Here is a 21,811-nt window from a genome sequence, read left to right as displayed (position 1 = left end):
CACCCAGGCCTCTGTCTCCCTCTATGACACTACCCACCGGCATGGCCAGCTGGGCCACAATGGCACAGGACTCACACCCATGCAACGGCTGTGGGTCAGGGAAGCTGGGAACTCTGCTTTTGGGATGCCAAGTCTCTCAGCCCTGGTGAAGCATTCGGCAAGTCCCACTGCACAAAGGAGAACAGTTGCCTGCCCTCTTTAGCCCTCCATCATCAGCCAAACTAGGGGGGGGGCTTGGTCCACGATGAGACAATAAGATAAGGCCCCCTAACTCCTGCTGAGGAAAGTCAAGGAAACACCTCAAGTGCTCAAGCGAAAGCCCTTGGGTAGAGGGGAGAGGGAAACAAGGAGGGTTGAGGAGGAGAAGGGAGTTCATCACTCACACTGATGAACTGCACATCCATTTTGGTGTTCTTCTCCATGTGCTGCAGCAGGTCCACGTGGAAGGTCTGAGCCTGGAAGAGGCGGAGGAGCCATGACCCTCATCCCTTCACCGTATGGGGTGAAGGGGCAGCTTGCAAAACCCACAGAGCTAGCGACTCCTTTGCCACCTAGACCCCATACAGAAGCCAGAAAGGGGCACATTAGGGCTACCATGGAGCAGCCCTACGGCCTGGGGGTCAGCACTCAGCACTCATCCAACTGTTAACCCCTGAGCTTCGGCACGGGCACAAACAGCAGTGTCTGGAAGAGTTAGCATCCCCTCCACTCCTGTCCCACCACTGCCACCCAGGGAAAGAGAGGACGGCCTCACCACATCCTCAGAGCCGGGCATTGCTCAGTCTACCATGCACCTGCCACCGCGCTTGCGGAGAGGTGGTGACAGTCCACTAATGGCACGAAACATTGAACAAGAGGCAGGCTCTGGGCATGCCAGCTCTGTAACACGCCTGTCACACGCAGCAGGGACAGCAGGGAGGCAGACACCTGCCAACAGGCATGTCAGAGGGCGGGAGATGGGGCAAATCGGGCAAATGCCGGCATGCTGTAGTTAAGGAAGTCCCTTTTTTCCCCACCTGCACCAGCCCCTGGGAAAACCACTCACCACGACTTCCAAATCAGAGCTCAGGAGTCTCTGCGTGTTGGACATCTGCATCAGAATTTCACCTTCAGGGAAAGAGACAGGAGAGGGTGGAAAAATCCTGCAGCCACTTCCTTGTGCGCCCAAGGGGGCAGACCAGTAGCGTGCGACTCAGGGTGATGATATATGGGTGTGAAAGTCCAACAGATATCGCAACGCACTGCTCTCTGCACCCTGAGAGAGGCTGGTAGCCTTCTTCCCCACAGCTCCACCACCACTCCCCAAGCACTGCCAGTGTGGGGTTGCTCCAGCCCATGAACCTGCCAAGACCAGGGCTCTGCTACAGCCCGTGGTGCCGGCAGGCAGCCTCAGCTCTGCCATGGGCTCTGGGTGCTGGGTTTCCGCTCTGCCACAGCCCCTACGAGCCCCATTTCCACTCCCAGTGGCACCCCAGCTATGGTGCACAGTTCTGGCTGTCCTACAGGAGAGTAGCTACAGCACCCACTGCTGATGCTGTGTGCGGTCCTGCTTCACTGGTGTTGGCATTATGAAACCGTGAAGGGAAGAGACTGATGACAGGGAGCAGAAGAGTGAGCTGTGTGGTGCAGATGGTGGTAGGAGTCTGCAGAAGGGACATTGCTGGAAGTTTTTTACTAAAATGTTAAGTATCAGAGCAGTTCCCTAAATGTATTTTCAGCAGCTGTTGTTAGGCTGCAGAATTATTGTAATGTAAGCCCCTCAGCTCCGAGCTGCCATTTCAGCTGGCTGCAGGCTCAGGATGACAACAGCCCATCAGCTATTGTCAGTCCATGCTCTCCGGCTTTTCCCTCACACCTGCAAGGAGGAGCAAAATGGTTCCTCCAAGATGAAAACGTCAGCTCTCAGGGCAGGATGCCTCAGCAAGGACTGGTTTCCATGAGAGGTCCATCGCTGGAGGTCCATCCCAGGAGCTGGGCTCAGTCATTGATCTCAGAGAGAGACAGGGGAGAGTGCTGGGGCCTTGGGGGATATTCAAGGATACACAATATATTTTACTCTTACTGCCTGGACAGGGCCTGGTGCTGTGAGACACCATTTAGAGGAGCTGTCTTCCTTCCCCCAATACCTGGAAAGACACTAGCTAAGGGGGAAGGCCAAAAAAATGTAACTGTGGCTCACCACAGCACAGAGGATGGCGAGCAGGAGAGCCTTACCCAGCATGTGTGAGGTGGAGCTCTGCAGTGCTTGCTCCCCAATCTTCTCAATCGCCTTAAAATACAATTCAGCTGCTTTGGATAATGCTGTGAGGAGAGGAGAGGGGAGGTAAGAATCTGGCCTGCCTTCCCACCATCACCAGCCCCAGCAAGCAGCACACAGGACAGCCACCCCCTGGTACCTCACTTATAGGCAAGGGCACCCCATCTCTCCCCATCTGTGCCTAATAACAGCAGCATGTTCTGGAGCAGGAGAAAAGTGAGTAAGAGCAGCTGAGGACATGCCATGGGGGGGACCAGCAGCCTCGCCCTGGGTGACAGCAGTCCCTCCTGACGCACAGTGGTCACCCAGGACGGACGCAGCAGCACGATCTGGAGCCTTGGCCATGCGGGACCTCACTCACCGTGGAAGGCACGCAGGTAGTTGTTCCCCAGGTACACCAGGTTCTCCAGCGCAGGGTTGAACTGCTCCAGGATACTCTGTGGCCAGGCAGAAGCACATTAACGCCAGTCTTCCCCACGCCCCAGAGAGTGCAGCAGGTCAATGCCCTCCTGCTGCGGTTTGGCTGGGTGCAGCAGGGGCCCAGAGAGCTCCCTCAGCCACAACGCTGGACGGCCATGGTGATGTACAGCTGTGCACAAAGTCAGCTCCCTGCATCGGAGGTAGCTGGGACCTTTGGCTGCCCTGAGTCCTCTCCAGCCAGCCGGGAGAGGAGCAACACCAGAGCGCAAGGTAGCTCGCTGGAGAGCCAAGTGGTCGCCTGAAGATGGCTTTCTCCCAAGGCCCCACACCCGCTGCAGACAGGGGAGTAACTGCAAGGGGATCTGAGCAGCCTTTCCCCTCACCCCTGAGCCTGCTGGGGTGAGGGCCACGGCTTATTATCCAGGCATGAACACAACTTTTTCCTGGCCAGGATCTGGTGCACTACCAGACTCAGCAGCCTGCTAAGGGAAGGGACGGACTGCTTCAGACCAGCCTCTCCACTCTTACCTGCTGTATGCATCAAAGGTGTTTATTGCCTGCGGCAGAGAAGACCAGAGGCTGGAATAAGCAATTCCCCCTTCTCCCAGCCCTCACCACCTTGGTGCAGCACCGATGTGTGTAGGGAAGCGTTCGTGAGATCAAACTGTTCTTTCCAGCAAAGGGGAAAACAGCTGATGCTCTGAGCTCCAGCTTCCTACTGGCAACCATGGCGTGTCGCCCTTCATAAACCTGCTCCCTGTCCAAACCACCCTGGTTGCCCAGTTCCTTCCTGGATCTGCCTTAAGACCCACAGCACCCTCCCCTCCTGCCAGCCGTCTGCTCTCAAACACAGCCCAAAGCCCACAGGAGCTGCTGCAGTTCAGCCCGGGGACGGATCCAGCCCTCTGCTGTCCACCCTTCAAGGGAGCCTTTGGCAGAAAACAGCTCTTCTCCTACCCGCACACCTCCCCTAGGCAGACAGGAGCAGCCTCTGGTGCTGGCACTCACCTTATAGATGGAGATGGTGGATCTGTAGGACAGGTCCATCTCCAGAGCCTTTTCGCTCTCCCACGGAGAAGCAAGGAGCAAAGGAGAGCACAAGGTGTTATAGTGGCCCGGAGGACTCTGCTTCTGCACAGCCAGCTGGATGGAAAGAGCCCGTCACTGGCAAGGTAGTACAGCAGGAAGACACAGACGTGGTACAAAGGGAACGGAGCACTGCTGGAGTTTAATAATTCACCAGCAAGAGGCTGGAACTTGATCTCTGGAAGTAACCGGACTCTGGGGAGAGAAGAATCCTACAACAGCTAGCAAGGGCACGTGACCACCTCCTTGAATTATTGATTGCCAGCTCTCCCTGCCCTGACACCTGCAGAGCCAGCCACCTGCCAGAGTAACCGCCTTATGGCTTGCTGCCTCCGTCACTGCAACCGCTCGGAGGTGGCTCACTCAGCTTCGCTGCGCTAGCAAAGCATCTTCAGGTCCCTCGCACACAGCTTGCAATTGCAGGCAGCAAATAGCAGGGGCTGGGGGGTAACGCAAGGAAAGCTCAAAACAGGTTTCACCTCTTCCCTGCCCACTATTCCCCCACCCCAGGCCTCAGCCCTCTGGCTCTTAGCATCCCTCCCGCTCCCAGTCTCAATGAGGCTCCCTAATGGCATGCAGGAGCTTGTGCCTGAACCCTCCTGCTCCCTGCCTGCGTGCAGGGAGCCCGAGCACAGATCACTCCAGGAAGTCCCTGCAGATGGTGCAGGCTTATAGAGGGGGAGAGTGCAAGCCAAGGGCAAAAAGCAGAAAGGAGCTCATGTTCTCTCCCTCCCAAGATGTGGGGTTTTGTTTTTCCACAGGGAGGTAAGCCCCTCTATTATACAGGAAAAATAAAACCTTTACTCCACGTTAAAAGCCCCTTAATGCCACAATATCATTTGTGAAAGCGAAGATCAGAAGGCAGATAATCAGTTTTTAGCCCTATTCATGACTCAGCACCCACACTCCTGCCAGCAGTGTCCCTTAGGAATCCCTTAGTGGCACCAGGTCCAGCAAGCTTGCAGCAGTTACCCTGTCTGGGAACCACCTGGGGATACCAAAGTTAAAGCCCCATCTCCAGTCATTTGTATCCCAAGGGTTTTCAGTGTTCCTCTTTTTAGGCCAGACCAGCTCCAAGAGGATTCTCACATGGGAACTGGTCCAAAGCCTCTCCACTGGCTGCAACTGCTAAGCCCAGCATGCAGTGCTGTGCTCTGTGGGACAGCCAGCCGCTCACACCACACACATGCTCCTAGGGCTGGCTGCAGGGACAGGCCATTCCCCTCTTCAGCCCATACAAAGGGTATGACCCTGTGTCTCAAGGAGCCAAATTCCTCATTTTCTACTTCTAAGAATTTCAGAGGCTGCAATTCAGAACCCCTCCAGGACTTTGTAGGATGGAGAGAGAGAAACAAGACATCCATGGACTGCATGACAGTGGAACCAAATGCAAACCTCTCTTTATTTCAGGTCATGTCAGTTTTGCATGGAAGCACTGTTCACAACAGCAGTCCATCTGGTCAAAAGCAAATGATTCAGATTTCAGTTTTTCAGGTTAATCCTCAAAACACCTCAAAAGAGATACATTAATTATTTATAAATACGAAAACTTACTGCAGAAGCATTCACAATGGAATTTCCAGCAGTAAAAAAAGTAAATTCAAATTGTCACAGGGTCAGCTTCTTTGGTGGGAACTGATCTCAGAGCATTTCAATTCCATGTTACGAATAAAGAGAAACAATCTCTCTACCAAGCCAAGGCTATTGTCCCTCATCTTGAGCCTGCTGCGAGTAAAGACAGGCTTTCACATCTCAGCCCTTGAGCAAAGAGTAGCACAGCAGTCAGGTGGCACACAACAGTCTCTGGGGGGGTCTGCTCCCACCCTGGGCACAGTCAGTTCCTGTGTTGCCAGCCCATCGCAAAGGGGAAAGGGGAAGGCGCTACAGAAGACAACTGGCTCAGGAAAGGCTCCCCCTTCTCCCAAGGCGAGTCGCAACATTCTGTGTCACATCTACCGCAGAAAGTTGCAGCATTTCTGCTCCCCTTCAAACCAGGAGTGTCAGGGGAAGAATAATCCCTTTTTCCCATACCATACTCTCTGAAACACCTTGGCCTCAGTGGGCCAAGTAATCCCTGAAGCTTTATCTGGCCTTGGCCCATTCTGTGATGCAGGAAGGTGCACTGTGCTTTGTCAGTGGAGGTGCTGCACAGACAGGAGACAGACTCCAGCTGCTACAGCTCAAGACAGGTAGGTGGGGGCTCTGGCTTCTGGGAAGGGCTGTATGGTCAGAAAGCAGGGCAGCAAAACCGAGCACAGCAGCAGAGACGGGGCTACGGTATGAAGATAATTGTCAGCATTTCACAGGTGTCAGGGAATACATGGGTGTGTCCTGGAATACACGTGCACTGTTTTCTATTAAATATCATTAATTCCCCATTAGTAGTAGTAGTAGTCTCTCCACCTCAACATCTTGCTTCAAGGGCAAATCCAAGCCATTTCCATGTCTGCTGCTCCCTGCCATGGGGACGCTGAACAGGACTGTCCAGGTCAGTCATTGGCAGAGATGTTGCACCAGCTGCTCAAACTGCTCCCGCTGTTGGTAGATGTAAAGCTGGGTGTCCCAGAGAGCGTTCACCAGCACGGTGTTGTTCACCTCATCCAACATCACATCCGTGTGCAGCTGAGGGTTGAGCCTGCATACAGCAAGACAGCATCACCAGCTGGGCACAAGCACCAGCGCGACAAGGCAGCAAGTGTGCCAAGCACAGGACTCGTGCGAAGTGGCTCCCCCTGTCCTGGGCATTCGCTTCCCCTTATCTAGCAGGCTTGCAGAGCAGAGGCCTTCCCCCTCCTTCAAGGCATAACCCCACTCAAGGCTGAGACTCAGTTCAGCAACGGTACCACCTAAGGCACAAGCCTCAAAACACGCTGTGCGTGGTGGAATAGGGCAGGATGCACATCCCCTAAGGACCCTGCTAGACAGCATCCCCCGAGCCCCCACTAACCAACCCCAGACAAGGTGTGCTCGGTGCATCAGCTCAGAGTGGGCCGTGGCATCCTCCGATATGTCACTGAGGCATGAGGAAAGGGAGCAGGGGGACAGCTCTGGGCAGGCATGCCACTGGAGGGGACACGATTTGGGATGACACGTGCCACAGCCAGGTCTGAAGTGAGAGGGCTAAAAATAGGTCTGTGCAGAGAGCGGAAAGGAAGCTCCTACCGGAAATATGGGATATCCACCATCTCGCACCAGGCCCTGGCACGATCCACAGCTGGGCCATCTGCGTCAGTGCACTGCAGGAGAAACGGGCCCACAATTAGAGTCTGTCACACTGCTCTCCCCCTGCCTGCAAGAGGTTCCCCGGCACCAAATCAAACTTGCACAAGCTGCAGAGGGAGAGGGAAAACCAGGAGCAAGTGCATCCTGGATGGCAACGTTCACCACCAAGAGTGGGGTGGCTTTTTGTTTGTTTGTTTGGTTTTGTTTTATTTTAACATAAGAACAGTGCTCCTGGGTCCTTGGGACACAAGGTACTGCACCCTATAGACCTTCCATCCATCACAGCACTAAGTGGATTCCCTTAAAGAAACCCCCAGGACAATCTGAATCACAGCCTCCTTGGGATTTCATCTCTATCCATTTCTGTCCAAGCCCAGTACCAGTAGAGCCTGCGATTACTGCAGGCTTTCTGGGCTATCCTGGGACAGCTTCCCTGGGAGCCCTGAAATAAAAGACAGGGTAAGCAGAGGGACCTGTCCGGGTATTTTCTGGCTTTAGGAAGCTAAGAGGAGATAAAGCAACAAAATTAAGATTACAGTCAAAACCTCAGTTCTGATCTTTCTGGCTTTCATTCATTTGGAGTGTTTTCATGTACAACATTTAATGAGCTTCTTTCTGAAGCATCCAAGAACGTATGCCTGTTACACACTGCTAACCACAACTCTGAACTACTGCTTTTTATTAGCGATACTCCCACTTCTCTACCATTTGCTCATTTCCCCAGTGGGGATAACAAAGCTTTTCTAAAGAAAAATGAATTGCTGTTTTCTGAGGCGTGATTTTTTTGGTCCAGGTTGCTCAGATGATAATCAATGCTCCCTGGAAAGATACTGAGTTTCATGAACTCACACCTGCAAATGTTCCTAGGGGTCACTGACCACCATCCTTTCCTCAGCTCTCCCACACCTTAGCTCCTTACAGCTGCAGGAACTGCACCTCCCTTGGCACTTGAAACCCCGAACAGGCAGACAGGGCTTCAGACCTGCTGTGCTCCTGCAATTCTTCGGTTACCCACTACATCTGTTCCTTGAACTGGCCATGGTCGGAGCAGTTCCAAGGAAATACAATTTTCTTCCAAAAGGAAGAAGCTGAAGACTGGAAACCTTTGCTCCCCCTCTGCAAGCAGCCCCAGGGGTCTTCCCCCATCCCCTCCTCCCAGTACTCACACAATCCACCACCATCTTGCCAAGCTCCCGGGCCCCAAAGACGGTCTTCGCCAGCTCCCAAGGGTTGGAGGGGCGGAAAACATCCACAGAGCTCACTGGGACCTGCGGAGGCCTCCCTGTCCCCAGGGAGACCACCAATCCCAATTTTCTTACCTTCTGCCTCTGACCCTGTGGACAAACAAAAGATTTGTTTGCAAGGACCGACAATTAAGGTGGATCATGTCTTTCACAGCAGTCGTGGGGAAGCTCTGAAAGCCAAGGCAAAAGGCTCGGTAGCCTTTTCTCTCCCCAACCCTCCCCCTTTAGAACTGCCTGGTGAGGCAGGTATAACCCCTGTGACTTCAACAGTTGCACTGTTCTGTCTCTGACTGTGAAACAGTCCAACTCCTTCAGTCATTTTGGCAACACACCTCCCCTTTCAGCTACAGCGAGCAGTAGCTTCCAGTAGTTATTCGTCTTTCTGAGGAACTTGCCACTCCACAGAAAGCACCCACTCTTCAGCCTTGCAGAGTGCCCTACCATTGTCTTCTCCATCTATTTTTGGGCAGAAAAAGGCCCTGCAGAGCTGCATCAAGAGCCACACACAACCACCAACTGAATCACCCTTGCTCGAAGTAGCAAGGACAGGCTGGTGGGGCTGCCTCCCCATCTCACACCCTTGTCAGAAGAGGTATTTCACCTCTCAGCCACCATTCCCAACACATATCCCACTCCATACACTCCCTTCTAGGGTGCTGCATTGCTAACTTGTTTATCCACTAGAGAGGCATCCATTCCCAAACCCTCTTCCCCTTCAAGGGAGGCTCAGTGAAGCCAATAAAGCCCCAGTTATCAGCCAGGGCCAGGATTTCCCTCACCTTCTTGATCAGCGTCTTGTTGTACTCGTGGATCTCCGTCATGGCATCGAGGGTCGGGTTGTTGGCTAGCAGCCCGCCATCCAGAAAGCGGCCTATCGGCCGGAAATAAGTGGGAGCCGCACCACTGCAGCGGGCAGCGCGCCATACAAGTTGGTCTGGAGGGAGACAAAGCATACGGCCTCTTGCAGCAACTTTCCTGTGTGCAAGAAGCACCCTGCCTTCACCAACACAAAGCAGGAGGGCTTGCAATCCCAGAAGATCCTGCCCTAGATAGTCGCACCTCTTTCTCCCAACAGTAGGGCCTCTGCTTGGGTGCGCAGGATTATTTTGGGGGACTTGAAAAGATGTTCTTGTCACTTTCTACGTATCCTGGGTCAAATTCGCTCTCTACCAGCTTCATTGCTGCTATTTTGATGGTGAACCAGTTATGTTTGCTAGACAAAGAAAGAAGCAAGCTGGAGGGGGCTGCATGCTTCAGTTACACAGCTCTTCCATGTTAATCTGCTCCTGAGAGCCCAGGGAAAGGTACTGACTGTACACAGGACTCCTCTAGCAGAACCCCTCCTCATGAACCTCGCTAGCCAGCCCCTGTTCCTGGTACAAGAGAAGCCGAGGGAGGAGGAGAGATGAGAAAAGGGACCCATCACTAGGATCAAACTACAAGTCAAGATCAGGGATGGGCCACTGCTGGGACACCTTGATTTTCAGAGCAATGGGAGGAAGAACAGGAAATCTTCTGTCTCTGAGGAACGGCCCCCTCCCCTGCCAACCAGCTGGACTGCTGTGTGCCAGCATTTACCTTTTGGCTGAGTGAGTGGTTTGAAAGATGCTTTTCTGTTGTATTCAGTTAATCTTTTTGTCTCTGGTACAGGGTAATTCCGGAAAAGGTGGAGCTCAGCTGGCTGCCGGTCGCACAACGTCCCTGTCACCATAACCCTGGGGGAGAGGACAAGACAGAACAAGAGTAAAATGGACACACACACCCCCCATACTTATGGCTTCAATAGTCTGCACATTACACCCCTCCACATATGCTCTAAGGAGAGGCTGAGCATCTGTGCCAAGAGAAGTCTAGAGCACACTCAGGAGAGCATCAACCAGCGCAGCCCCAGCCAGGACTTACTTGGGTTTTTGGACATCTGTCATTTTGGTGTTTTCCCCAAATTCCTTCTTCAAGAACTCATCCAGGGACTCTGACTCGTAGGGCCGAGACCCCCGGAACACCATGTCCTTCATGCGGAAGTACAGGCAGCGCATGTATTCCATGGACTTCCCTGAGAACAGCGTCAGCAGGAGCAGGGAGCGGGGCAGGAAGGGCAGGCAGAACAAACAGCACATCACAGCTGGGACTTTCCAGAACCAGCGGGAGATGGGAGGCATCACTCCCAATCCCATCCCCTTCCCAGGCTGCCTGTCATCTGCTCAGACCTCAGCAGCATGACTGGGAAGGATTAAAGAGGAAGGGCAAGCTCAGAACATAGTTTCCCACTACCAGAAAGTGCCAATCACCTTGTTGTAAAACCCCCGTGGAGAGAGCAGGAAGAACAGAACATTGCACTCTGCCACCACGTGCTTCCCAAAACCCAGAAAACTGCTCAAGGCCAGCTGACGTGATAATCGAGCACAAAGCCAGGTCGAGACTTTCCTTCATTAACGAACATCCCTTCCCTCCTTTGGCAGGGACAACAAATCTCAGTTGGGACTCAGAGAGGCAGCTCCCACCCTGCATCCGCTCCCCACGGAGGAGCGCTCGAGCTCCCAGGAGCAAGAAGGGGCCCATTATTTGCACTGTCCTCACCGTGCACAATAGCCAAGGCCAAGATCCCTCCAGTGCTGGTCCCTGCGATCCAGTCAAAAATCTCACGAATGGGACGGCCCGCAGCTTTTTCAATAGCCAGGAGGAGCTGGATGAGCACCAGGCCCCGGATGCCCCCTCCATCCAGGCACAGGAGGAGGTCGTGACTGGAGAGAGACAGACACAGATGACTGGGAGCTGTGGGACAGCTTACAAATCACAGCACACCATGTGGGAACGCGGCCCTGGGGGTGGGAAACTAGGTCGTTAAAAAGAACGCTGCTGTGGACAGTGTAATCAGTCAACAAATAAATCCAGAGGTGCTTCTTCAGATGCAAATAAGACCGAACACAGCCAGATAAGTCTCAGAGCTGGTGCAACACCACTGGCTCTTTTAGCTATCTCTAACCTCTACACCAGAGAGACATTCACAAGCCAAAAATGCATCCAAGTCCCTTATTATAGTAGTAATTATAGTAATAGATACTGCCTCATAAATAAAAATCGGACAGCCCTAAGTTCCTGCTAGCACCACTTCAGTGCCAACCCTCCCTCTGGCCCATGCAAGACGAGGTGCAGGCACTGCCAAGGCAGCGCACAGGCTGGCAAAGGACCTGGGTGAGCGTGAGGGCAGCATGCAGCGATGAGGAAATCACAAAGCCAAAACAGCGTTTGGTGCCCAGTGGCAGAGGGGAGGAACAGAGCAGGGGTTTCACCTGCTAGTTCGGGCTCCACTGCAGCTCCAGGGCTGCAGGCAGGAACAGGCAGCAGTCGTTTATGGGAACAGAGATTTACTGCAACAAGGCACAGGGGGGGTTCTGCCAAAAACTGCAACATCAATGGACACTAAATAATGTCAGCTCTGAGGATGCCACACCCACAGGTGTGGATGGGGAGGAATTCACACACCCGGCTTTCACCTTCAAGTTGCATGGGAGTCTGGACAGCAGCTGTTCCTCACTTACTTTCTTCTACCCTCACTGGGCGAGTCCACAACATCTGGTGCCTTCACCAACTGTCCGAACGTTGTGGAAACATACAGAAGGTTCTCGAACCCTAGAGGGCCATGAACATGCAAAAGGGAAAAAAGAAATAGAGCAAAAACTTTGCTACCTGAACCCTCTGATACGTGCCTCAGAGATATTAGTCAACCAAATTATACTTAATCAATTAGCAAACCTTCTATTATTCTTCCTGCTTTCTCTCTGTCCCCAGAAACCTTGGTCAGGGTACCCAAACCTCCCACGCCTGCAGTAAATCATTTCCACCATAATCACACAGAGAACGTCCAACTCCCTTCCCAATTGAATAAAGCTCCCTGCAGGAGACACAAGCCATCTTACCCACAGCCACCAGGTACCCCCCCAGATTAAACTCCGCACCAAAGAGGAGAAACCTCGTCCTTTAGAGCAGGCAGCCGGAGGTGTACTAGCAAAGACGAAGGATTTGTAGGAGCAGATGATGAGCACAGTAGGCGAGAGAGAAGGCAGAGCCTAGCAGCGTGGCCAGTACACAGTTTACTGCAAGCTGCAAGATAAAACCTAAATCTACTCCTGCGAGGTAACCTAGGCAGATAACCTAGAGCTGTGGGGACAGGGTGGCTTGTCATTACCCCTCAGCTGATGTACACCCAGGCCCCCCTGGGTGCAGGGCACCAATCCAGCCTAGGTGAGAAGCCAGCCTGTGAAACCAAAAGAAGAAAGAACAGGGGGAAAGAAGTTAAATACTCCTGCCAGCTCCCAGGCCGGAAGGTGGCTGTGGATGACAATGAACGTGGTGAGGAGTTTCTTTAAGGACCAGAGTCTGGGACAAAAAAGGGCCTTGCTCTGTCACTGCATCAGAGCTGAAGCTGGGGGAGTCACCTTCACAAGGCCATGGTGAGAAGAAAGTCCTGGTCTCACCAGCCAGTGAGACTTGTGGTGACACAGACGCACTCCAGGGCCTGGGGGGGTGGGGGGGTGTTCTCCTCTAGCCCCACAGCAGGGCCTTTGCAAAGAAAACCACCAACCTGAGAGGGGAAGTGGACCACAAGCAGCTGTTATCTGCCTGCATGCCCCTCTCACAAGGCTCAGAGCCTCCCTCCAAGCCAACTCACCCACTGCCCACTCCGTAACCCCTCATGCTGCCTCTGCCTGAGCTCCAGAGCTTCCCAGAGGAAGAAAGCCCGGCACCTAGAACAGACCCAGGGGCTTATTCACACAGTCTGGGCAGTACAGAACACAAGCTAAGACACAATCATATGTCCTAAGGCAGGCTTTTCCTATGCGTAACGTAAACCCTGTGACCAAGGTCGCTTATACTTGGGCTTCATCCCCTCCCTCTCCCAGCTGCTGGCCTCCAGGATCTGAACGAGTGACGCTTCTAATTTCCTTGTGCCCAGCATGACACTGGGAGGTCCTCAAGGCAGACCAGCAAGTACTTCCCCTTCTGTACATGGCCCAGTGGATAAAGTGCATGCAGGCAGCTAAGTCCTGCACCTCTTTCAGAGGGGTTAGGGAACCAGTCTTCCCTTTCCTTTTTACAGAGCTGCATTGTGTCAAGTCTATAAAACAAAAGTTTAGAGTACAAGAGTTTAGAGTACACACAAACATGAAAAACAGAGAAAAGAGACGGGATCCTGCAACAGCTGAATGAGGACCAAGTCACCAGAAACTGAGAGCTAGGAGACAGTCCCCAGAGCACAGTTCATCTGAAGAAGAGATCTGAGACAGCACTGCGAAGCAAGAAGGGAGGAGAGCGAGGGAGGACCAGGGGAGGCTTTACCTAACCTGTGAAGCTGCTCCACGGGGAAGGACGGCCTTCCAGGAAGGAGGCGGCAGATGGTGCCAGGCCTGGGGAGTCGGGATTGGGTGGGTGGCAGCGTTCGGCCCCTACAGCTTGCAGCAGGTCTAAGAGCACTTTCCGGTTTGCACCTTAGGTGACGAAGGGGGAGTCACAGATCAGAAAGCGAATCGGTGCACGCACACACTTGGGGGGGGGAGGGCTCTGCGAAATTCACAGCAGCCCTGACCCTCACAAAACCTCTGGGATGACCTGGGTAAGGGGAAAGCATGTCCCAGGTATCTCTCCCCGAACACCAGGCAGCAGGACTTGTGCACAGCAGGGGTACCCAATGTTGTGCAGTTTCAAGGGCGTGTGGCATACACTTCTTGCCACTGAAGGACCGCCCGCGTCTGCTTATGCCTGGGCGGTTCAGCAGCACTGCGTCATCCTGTTGTGAGCCTGACATCGTGGCTTGAAAGAGGGAGAGCGTGTGCCAGCTTTTCCTCTTGCATCTCTGTCTCATAGAAGAGAAATTCATCAAGGGCTATTAATACAAAGCTTACACCACTAGCTTACAAAGTGCCTGCCCTGTGAGCGACTAGAAGCTGGGAAAGCACGTCGGAGAAGCATCACGCATGCTTGGCATGTTTTCACCTCTCCCCAAGACACTGTTTTGTCTATCAAGGGGAGACAGGATGCCGGGTTCACCCTGTAAGGCTGCTGACATGCTCCCTCACCTTTGCTGCTCCTGGCTGCCAACAGCATCGGTGTCTCCCCAAAATCATTGGGGATCTCAACATCTCCTCCAAACACAACGATCGCTTTGATCATATCCAGGTGGTCATGCTAGGGGACAAGAGAAAGCTCAGTCAAGAGCCACGCTCCCCTTGGCTACATCATCTCGCATTCCCTCCCTCCTCTCTTCATTAGCCAAAGCACCCACAAGGGATCACCCCATGAAGGACAACAGCTAGAATTTCAAAGGAGTCTGTCCCTGCCTCAACCCTTCAAGAAAATCCTCTCTCTCCTTCCCAGCAGCCTCTGCAGAAAACTCACCTTCATGGCCAAGTGCAGTGGTGTGTTGCCATCCTGACCCCTGGCATTGGTGCGGGCCCCATGTGTCAGAAGTACCATGGCGCTGTCAAAGCGTCCCCTCTTGACCGCGATGTGCAGAGCCGTGTCAGCCGTCTGGCTGGTCAAATTCACCTCGGAGCCATACTCAAGCAGCAGCCGTGTCATCTGTGCCCAAGCATACATATGCCAGGTCAAGAAGAGAGAAAGCAATCATGAGGACAACCGCCTGGGTGCCCAAACGATCCAGGTCTCATGGCAAGCAAAGCAGGGGAAGAGGTGGGGCCCTTAGCCTGGACACGGCTGGCTGGCAGATGCCAGCTGCCTTGTTCCAAGCAGTGGAGATGAGGTTTCTCTGTCTTTTACCACAAAACTAGTTGGTGGCTTCACAATCTCGCTAGAGCTTCTGGATGTTCTGGAACTTATACGCAGGTGTAGCAACTGGCTGAGAGCAATGGAGAAAAAACAGTTCCTACTCAGGCCAGAATCCTTGCAGACTGGAGGGAAAAAGTTTGCTTTTCGATCTCCTCTTTATAACCCAAGCAGATTTATGTCTGCTCTGAAACTCCACAGGACATTACTGAGAGGGATGTAATACTGCAGGAGGGAAAACAGTCCTGCCATAGGAACGTCCTCTGCTTGCAACAAGCACCGTTCAGGTGTTCCAGCATGGCATGTCACACCACTGATCTGCCCACCTCTGACAGAAGATGGACCATAACCCACACACCACCACCCTGTGCCCACCTCACACTCTCCCTGCAGTTTTCAAGGCATCAGTCCGCTTCCTCCCGTGAAACTGTCAGTAATGAGAAGAGAGCTCCCCCCAGGGGTAACAGTGGCACTGCTGCAATTTCCCCCAACAAAAAGGGAAAAAGGACAAGCTGGCAGTTTCACAGCCAAGGATGACATACTAGGGATGAGCCCACCAGTCTGTTTCACTGCAAGGCTCCACAGCTCCGTCCCCCATGGCAAACAGCACTGACCAGCACATGGCAAAGGGAATCAAACACCGGGCTGCTGGCTGGGCTCTGACACTCCCAGAGTTCTGCACACGCACGCAGGAAAGGGAGAGGTCAGCAGCATGAGGAATTGCACCTCGAATACTGTGTTCAGTTTTGGGCCCCCCACTACAAGAGAGACATTGAGGTGCTGGAGCGTGTGCAGAGAAGGGCAACGAAGCTGGTGAAGGGTCTGGAGCACAAGTCTGATGAGGAGCGGCTGAGGGAGCTGGGACTGTTTAGCCTGGAGAAAAGGAGGCTGAGGGGAGACCTTATGGCTCTCTACAACTGCCTGAAAGGAGGCTGTAGAGAGGTGGGGGTCGGTCTCTTCTCCCAAGTAACAAGTGATAGGACAAGAGGAAATGGCCTCAAGTTGCGCCAGGGGAGGTTTAGACTGGATATTAGGAAATTCTTCTTCACCGAGAGGGTTATCAAGCATTGGAACAGGCTGCCCAGGGAAGTGGTTGAGTCGCCATCCCTGGAGGTATTTAAAGGACATTTGGATGAGGTGCTTAGGGACATGGTATAGTGGTGGTTTTGGCAGTGTTAGGTTTATGGTTGGACTCGATGATCTTAAAGGTCTTTTCCAACCTATATGATTCTGTGATTCTGTGAATTAACCGGGTGCTGGGTGGCAGCACAGGCCCTCGCCACAGACTGGCTCCATTTACCTCTGCGTTCTTCGCCCAGTGCAGCGGAGTGGCTTCATAGCGTGGGTCCTTGGAGTGAACCTGGCTGGCATCCACCTCGAGGATGGCCTGTGCACACCTGGCAAAGACAACGAGACGAAGGGATGGGTGGCTGCCGTCTTGACTCAAGACCTCCACTCACATCAGCACCTGCCTCCCACCCAGAGCCTTTCAGGAAACCCTTCAGCAGCAGCAGCAGCAGGCTCTCTGCAACACCTGCAAGTTCCTCAGCTGCAGTTTTGTTTTGCTCTTTTTAGAAAGGAAGGGCGCAACAGGAAGCATACAAGCAGCACAGTGTTCGGAGGAAGCAGGAGAATTCCTTCCCAATTCCAAGTTGTGGAGCAACATCTGGGTGCTTCTCCAATACAGGAATATGGCATTTCTGAAAACTCTCAAGACCCAAGGGGAAATTCTTCTCTTCTCCCTCTCTCTCCGTGGAAATGTGGGGATAAAACTGAAATAGTTAAATACTTGCTGAAATTAAGACTCTGCGTAATTCCCTATGAGTGAAAAATCACACCTATTGTGAATAGACTAGTATCTAGTGCCTAGAAAGTGTGTGTAGCTAGACTTACGAATCAAGCATACACTCTCCACTCTGAAACATCATCAAATAAACCACATACAAGAGATCAAGCCCCAGTGCAAACTGAGGGACCTAAGCACATTTTTGTCTTGTGAATGTGTCTCTAATGTTGGAAAGCACTTTTCAAAATGCTGCAAAATTAGTTAGCAGCAGCTAGTGTTGACCTGAGAGCCCTATTTGTAGAGCTTGGACGTTCTATGAAAATTAAGTATTATAAAGCACATACAAAGAGAATCAAATTTCTCCAGGGAAAACAAAACAGGGAGTAAACATCATGTCTCTTTTGATTCAGTTCCAGAGCGTGTTATTAAGAGTCAAGAGTACCTTTGGCCCACAGGAGACGGGAGTAACGAGGCTTTGAAATGAAAGCTTATTAGGATCAGAGCACTCAAAGACAGCGGTACAGCAATTAGCAATACTATTTAAGCATCAGTAAATCATCTTCTCACAGCTCATTCTGAGAAAAGGTATTTCACAAACATTTTTTTAAAAAATCTGTGTCTTTCTCCTGATGTCTGATACTAAATAATATATATAGATAAATTCAGGGAAAAACTTTTTTTTCTGAAACTGTTTCTTTCTTTTCCAAACCAGCACTTCCCTGTTCTTTTGCAAACTCGGTGATGCAGCAGAGGACAGCACAAGACATCTTCCTACTGAGCACTGCCCTGAAACAGATCCAGTCTTGGACAATCCTCAGCAAGCAGACAGGTCCCCAGACTGGAGGAAGAGCCCTGTTCTGGCAGCCCAAGCAGTTACTCACCCCTTCTGGGAGAACTTCAGTGCTGTGTGGATGGGGTAGCCCAGCGTCCCCATGACACTGCAGCTAGCACGGCATTTCAGCAGAGACCGAACCATGTCCTCTTTGCCCAGCTGACAAGCGAGATGCAGAGCAGTCAGCCCTTCACGGCTCAGGTGGTCCAAGCCAGCAGTTGGGGTTCTGCCCAGGAGCTGGGAAGAGGAGACAATAAATAAATAAATAGATAGACATGGAAGAACACCGTCTCTCTTCCTGAGTTCTGAGGACAGACTCTGGAGCACTGGGTTCCTCACGATGCTACAGCCTGTCTTCTCCACCCCTGCTTCCAACACAGTAGCTATGGAAGTGCTCTTTGTTTTCTCTCCCCAAAGGGTTTCCCGCTGCTCTCTGTGCCCTCTTCCTCTGGCCCAGGTGCTTCTGGGGCACCTCTCAGCCAAAAAGGGCTCGCACCACCTTGAACGACACAGCCCAGCAGACTCCCACCGTCTCCTGCTGCATGAGCCAAGCTCAACCCAATCGAATGAGAGCGCTAACTGAAACCAGTAGTTCTCTCTCCTGCTGCAGCCCCATCAGTTACCACGGCCAGTCAGCAAGCAGGAGCTCAACCTCCCCTGCAACTCCACCATTGCTTTCAGATACAAACAGGATTCTGTTTAATATATACACGTAGGAATACGTTTGAAGGAATTTTCCTATTCTCCCTGTAAATTTTAGACCTGTTACCTGTTGACTGGTTTGTTACACAAAAATATCCCACTGCCATACTGGGGAAACCCTGGTGCACACAAGAGAAGCGGGAATTTAGAGTTTCTTTTCTCTTCTTTTAGCAAGGAATCAAGAGAGAAAAGAAACAAACAGGAGACAGATCAGACCTGGAATTATTTCTGTAACAACAAGCCAAGTTGCTGCCATCAGAGAAATAAAGGTAGAGGATATCTTTTTCATACAAAAGGTCCTAAATGCCCTCCTCCACAGCATGGCAAGCCCTGATCTTTATCCCTCTCCCATCACACATTAAGAAACCCCAGCACAGTCTGGCAGGCAGCGGGAGGCTGTCACAACACGTATTGGGCAAATGTGAGGGGTGCAGCCAGAGGGGAGAGCCAGTCTTGTGCTGGCACTGGGTGCTGGAGAGCTGATAGACCTGAGGAACCAACGTGGAAGGCCACCCACACCCTTACGAACCCTGTCACTCTGCCCAGCACTTCTCAGCAGTCGAGAATGCCTCCAGCTTCAGACTGTCTCTGCCTCGAGGCTCTGATTGCTGTCCCCCGTGCAAGGCCGCTCAGTTCAAATAACAGGTTTTGCAGCTCAGGAGAGGCCAGGGCGGCTCTGAACTGTCCTTCAGTCTGTGGGCAACACACACTCCCCCACAGCAACCTAAACACACGCTCCCCCATGGGAGCACTCTGCCCAGAACCAAATACCTGCTTGGAGGAGACAGAGAAGGGACGGCCAAGGGCCTGAGGAAAGGCAGGAAAGGCCTGAAGCAAACAACAATGAAAGACACTTTCTGAGGAAACTTGCTTAATGTCCCTGTTCCACTGCAGGGTGGAATCTGGAGCCTGCTTACGGGAAACAGCACCAGTAAAGGGGGAAGAAAGAGGCTGAAATCAGCCTCAAGCATTAACTTGCTGTAGCAGAGGGAACTAACTTTTTCCTCCCCTGTTTGCAGCTATTTTCTTGTCTCCCTCCTCACAGCACAGAGAGGACCCATTCTAGTCCCACTCCCCCCCAGCTCTGAAATCGCTCCTACCTCGATGATCTGGGGGCTGTTCCCTCGCACAGCATAGTGGAAAACGGTCTCCCCGTTCCTGTCGGTAACGTCCACTCGCGCGTGGCACTCCAGCAGCTCCAGCAGGCACTCCATGTCTCCCTTGCGGCACGCCAGGTGCAGCGGGGTGCAGCCATCCTCACTGTCCGTGCTGTTCACGCAGCTGCAAGAGACGAGTCAACATGAGGCCACGGAAAGGCTGCGAAGACAAGCATGTGCAGCCGCCCTGGGAGCTGATACGAAGGTACCTTCCACATCTGCGACAGGCCCAGCTGGTGCGAACCACGAGGTTCACGGAAGCCCGGCCTCTTGCCAGGGAAGGGCCACCAAGCAGCCCTGCCATGGACCCTATCCCTGACACGCTGCTTCTTCCTCTGCCCCCCATGTGGGAGCAGCTCCCCCTGCCCAAAGGAAGGCAGGAGACAGGTTACAGTCAGCAACCTGGCAGAGGTGCTGCCATTAGTCCCGCAGTCCCCTAACTCCTCACTAGTCTCCCCTATCCTCAGTGAACTTCCTCACGGAAAGGGAGCAAAGGCTTGTGGCCAAAAAACATTTCCAGAAAGACAGTCCTACTGTACCTCCTCTCTCATGGTTTACAAAGTCAGCCACAACCCCCTCCAAAAAGCAGCTCCACAAGGGTTATAAGAATCTAACTAGTGCCTCTAGCACTTCAATCCTTTAGCTCAAACACCAGAGCTCCGGGCTTTAATGTCCACAGCAGCAGGCTGAAAGCCCGCCAATAAGCTTACACAGCGACCATCGGACCCCCTTTGCTACAACATCTGTCATTCAGACAAGACACACCAAGGCCGGCACTTTTAAACTCGAGCTCTGCAGTAACCACAGGTGTTAAGCTCCTCCAAGACGCAGCCCCCGTTGCTTTGATACATCAAGCCGGGATACCCTAATTTGGCCTAGCCTGCCCTCCCGAGCTTGTTCCCAGCACCAGGCCCACCGGAGACCCCTCCCGCCCCTTGCCTCAGAACATGGTTGTGCCGGAAGCTCTCACGATGACCGATCTCCACCGCGACGTGTGCCGAGGACCAGCTGGGGTGGTTGCGGAAGCAGTCACTGAGCTGCTGGAGATCCTCCAGCGACAAGGGCTGGCGCGAGCTCTCGTAGAAAGGGCGCAGCTGCCTGGCGTACTGCTCAAAACACACCAGGGCATCTGCTTCATTGTCGAGCTGGAAGAGGCTGGAGGAAAGGGAAACGCAGCATTGGTCCTGCTCAAAGAAACAACCCTCATCCCACATATCTGAGAGAAACAGCTCTTCTCCAAACATTAGTGCTGGGGACTTTCCCATCCCTCCTCATCTGGTGTCATGCTTGTTCCAAGAGAAGGGAGCCTACTTCACTAGCAGAGAGCACGTCCTCTTCCTGAAGAACGTTAACTTTTGGGCTGAAGTATCCTGTGCTCAGATGCTAAAGCAACAACGGGTAGGAGCAGAAGTGCATGTACCCGTGGACGTTCTGCCCCGAGTACCTATTTCACCGCTGCCTGTTTTCACAGTGTTTGGACTCTGTCCTGCCCTGTTCTCACAGGCTGTTTTGATGACGACTCCTCCACCAGCACACGCAAGGGCCTCCCACTCCTCATGAGCCCACCTGCTGATCACTCACATCGCCCCACGCCCCCAGCTGCACAGCACTGCGGTCTTGAGATCGGAGATTTCGGGTTTTTAGTTTCACACTTGAGTAGCGATTGCAAAAGGTCTGTCACTTACCGGAAAGCGACCTGTGGGCTCTGGGGATTCAGCAGCAGGCAATCCCACGAGCAAGTGAGGCTGTTCTTATACAGGACCACCCTGCCTTCCTCCCTCAGGCAGGTATGGGCGGCATACTTTGCAGCCGGCACCTCCTTCACCCGGTAAGGGTTTGTGAATATTTGGGTGACACTGTTGATGGTATTCACCAGCCGGCCAAAGAACTGCATCTTTCTGGAGACTCAGGCGGTTCTCCCCCGCGTTCTGAGCGAAACGCGGCCACAGGCTCCACGCAGCCCGGCTCGGCCACGGCCCTTCCCTGAACTTAGCGACCCAGCGCCGGGAAAGGAGAACCGAGAGCCGCCGGGGTGACACACCATCCGGGAGGAACGCCTCGCACCGGCACCTGCGGTTTCTTTCCTGGCTCCTCCGGGAAGAGCACCTCACGGCGACCTCTGACCTCCCTCTCACGGGCCTTACTCCGCCGACTCGGCGGGAAACACCCCCTCCACAGCCCGCCCCGGCGCCCTGCCGCCTGCCCGCGCTGGGAGGAGCCGCTCGCCGCCGGGAGAAGCGGACGCGCACCCGCGGCCTGGCGGGGCCGGGCCCGGCGCCCAGAGTGCGGCGGCGCCCGCAGAGCACGACGGGCCCCCGGCGTCCT

The 21,811-nt window shown here is 53.3% G+C and overlaps 2 protein-coding genes across 3 annotated transcripts in view; both read right to left on the bottom strand.

Annotated features, from left to right (window-relative positions):
- The window catches only part of BAIAP2L2 (BAR/IMD domain containing adaptor protein 2 like 2), a 15,076-nt gene extending 8,034 nt beyond the window's left edge, over nt 1-7,042 (bottom strand). The window contains exons 1-6 of one of the 2 annotated variants that reach the window (XM_075500840.1): nt 6,926-7,042; nt 3,686-3,820; nt 2,619-2,694; nt 2,215-2,301; nt 1,046-1,107; nt 384-455 (exon numbers count right to left, since the gene is read on the bottom strand). In XM_075500840.1, the coding sequence (XP_075356955.1) occupies nt 384-455; nt 1,046-1,107; nt 2,215-2,301; nt 2,619-2,694; nt 3,686-3,724 (336 nt within the window). In that variant the 5' untranslated portion in view covers nt 3,725-3,820; nt 6,926-7,042. Of the gene's footprint in view, nt 1-383; nt 456-1,045; nt 1,108-2,214; nt 2,302-2,618; nt 2,695-3,685; nt 3,821-5,317; nt 5,456-6,925 lie in introns of those variants that run through there. The other variant, XM_075500830.1, reaches the window with a different exon arrangement.
- PLA2G6 (phospholipase A2 group VI) lies at nt 5,136-21,811 on the bottom strand. Its single transcript, XM_075500855.1, has 16 exons — nt 21,172-21,811; nt 20,426-20,641; nt 19,430-19,610; nt 17,677-17,864; nt 16,310-16,406; nt 14,623-14,805; nt 14,304-14,412; nt 13,572-13,715; nt 11,769-11,859; nt 10,807-10,970; nt 10,132-10,282; nt 9,808-9,944; nt 9,009-9,163; nt 8,152-8,319; nt 6,926-6,999; nt 5,136-6,398 (listed from the first exon to the last, which is right to left on the bottom strand). Exons 1-16 carry the CDS (start codon nt 21,378-21,380, stop codon nt 6,257-6,259), a joined length of 2,409 nt encoding a protein of 802 aa, XP_075356970.1. The 5' UTR covers nt 21,381-21,811; the 3' UTR covers nt 5,136-6,256.

Source organism: Mycteria americana, chromosome 1 (genome assembly GCF_035582795.1).
Source record: "Mycteria americana isolate JAX WOST 10 ecotype Jacksonville Zoo and Gardens chromosome 1, USCA_MyAme_1.0, whole genome shotgun sequence".
In the NCBI taxonomy this organism is placed as follows: Eukaryota; Metazoa; Chordata; class Aves; order Ciconiiformes; family Ciconiidae; genus Mycteria; species Mycteria americana.
Note: the sequence above shows the minus strand (reverse complement) of the source record. Positions and strands in the feature narration are given on the sequence as shown.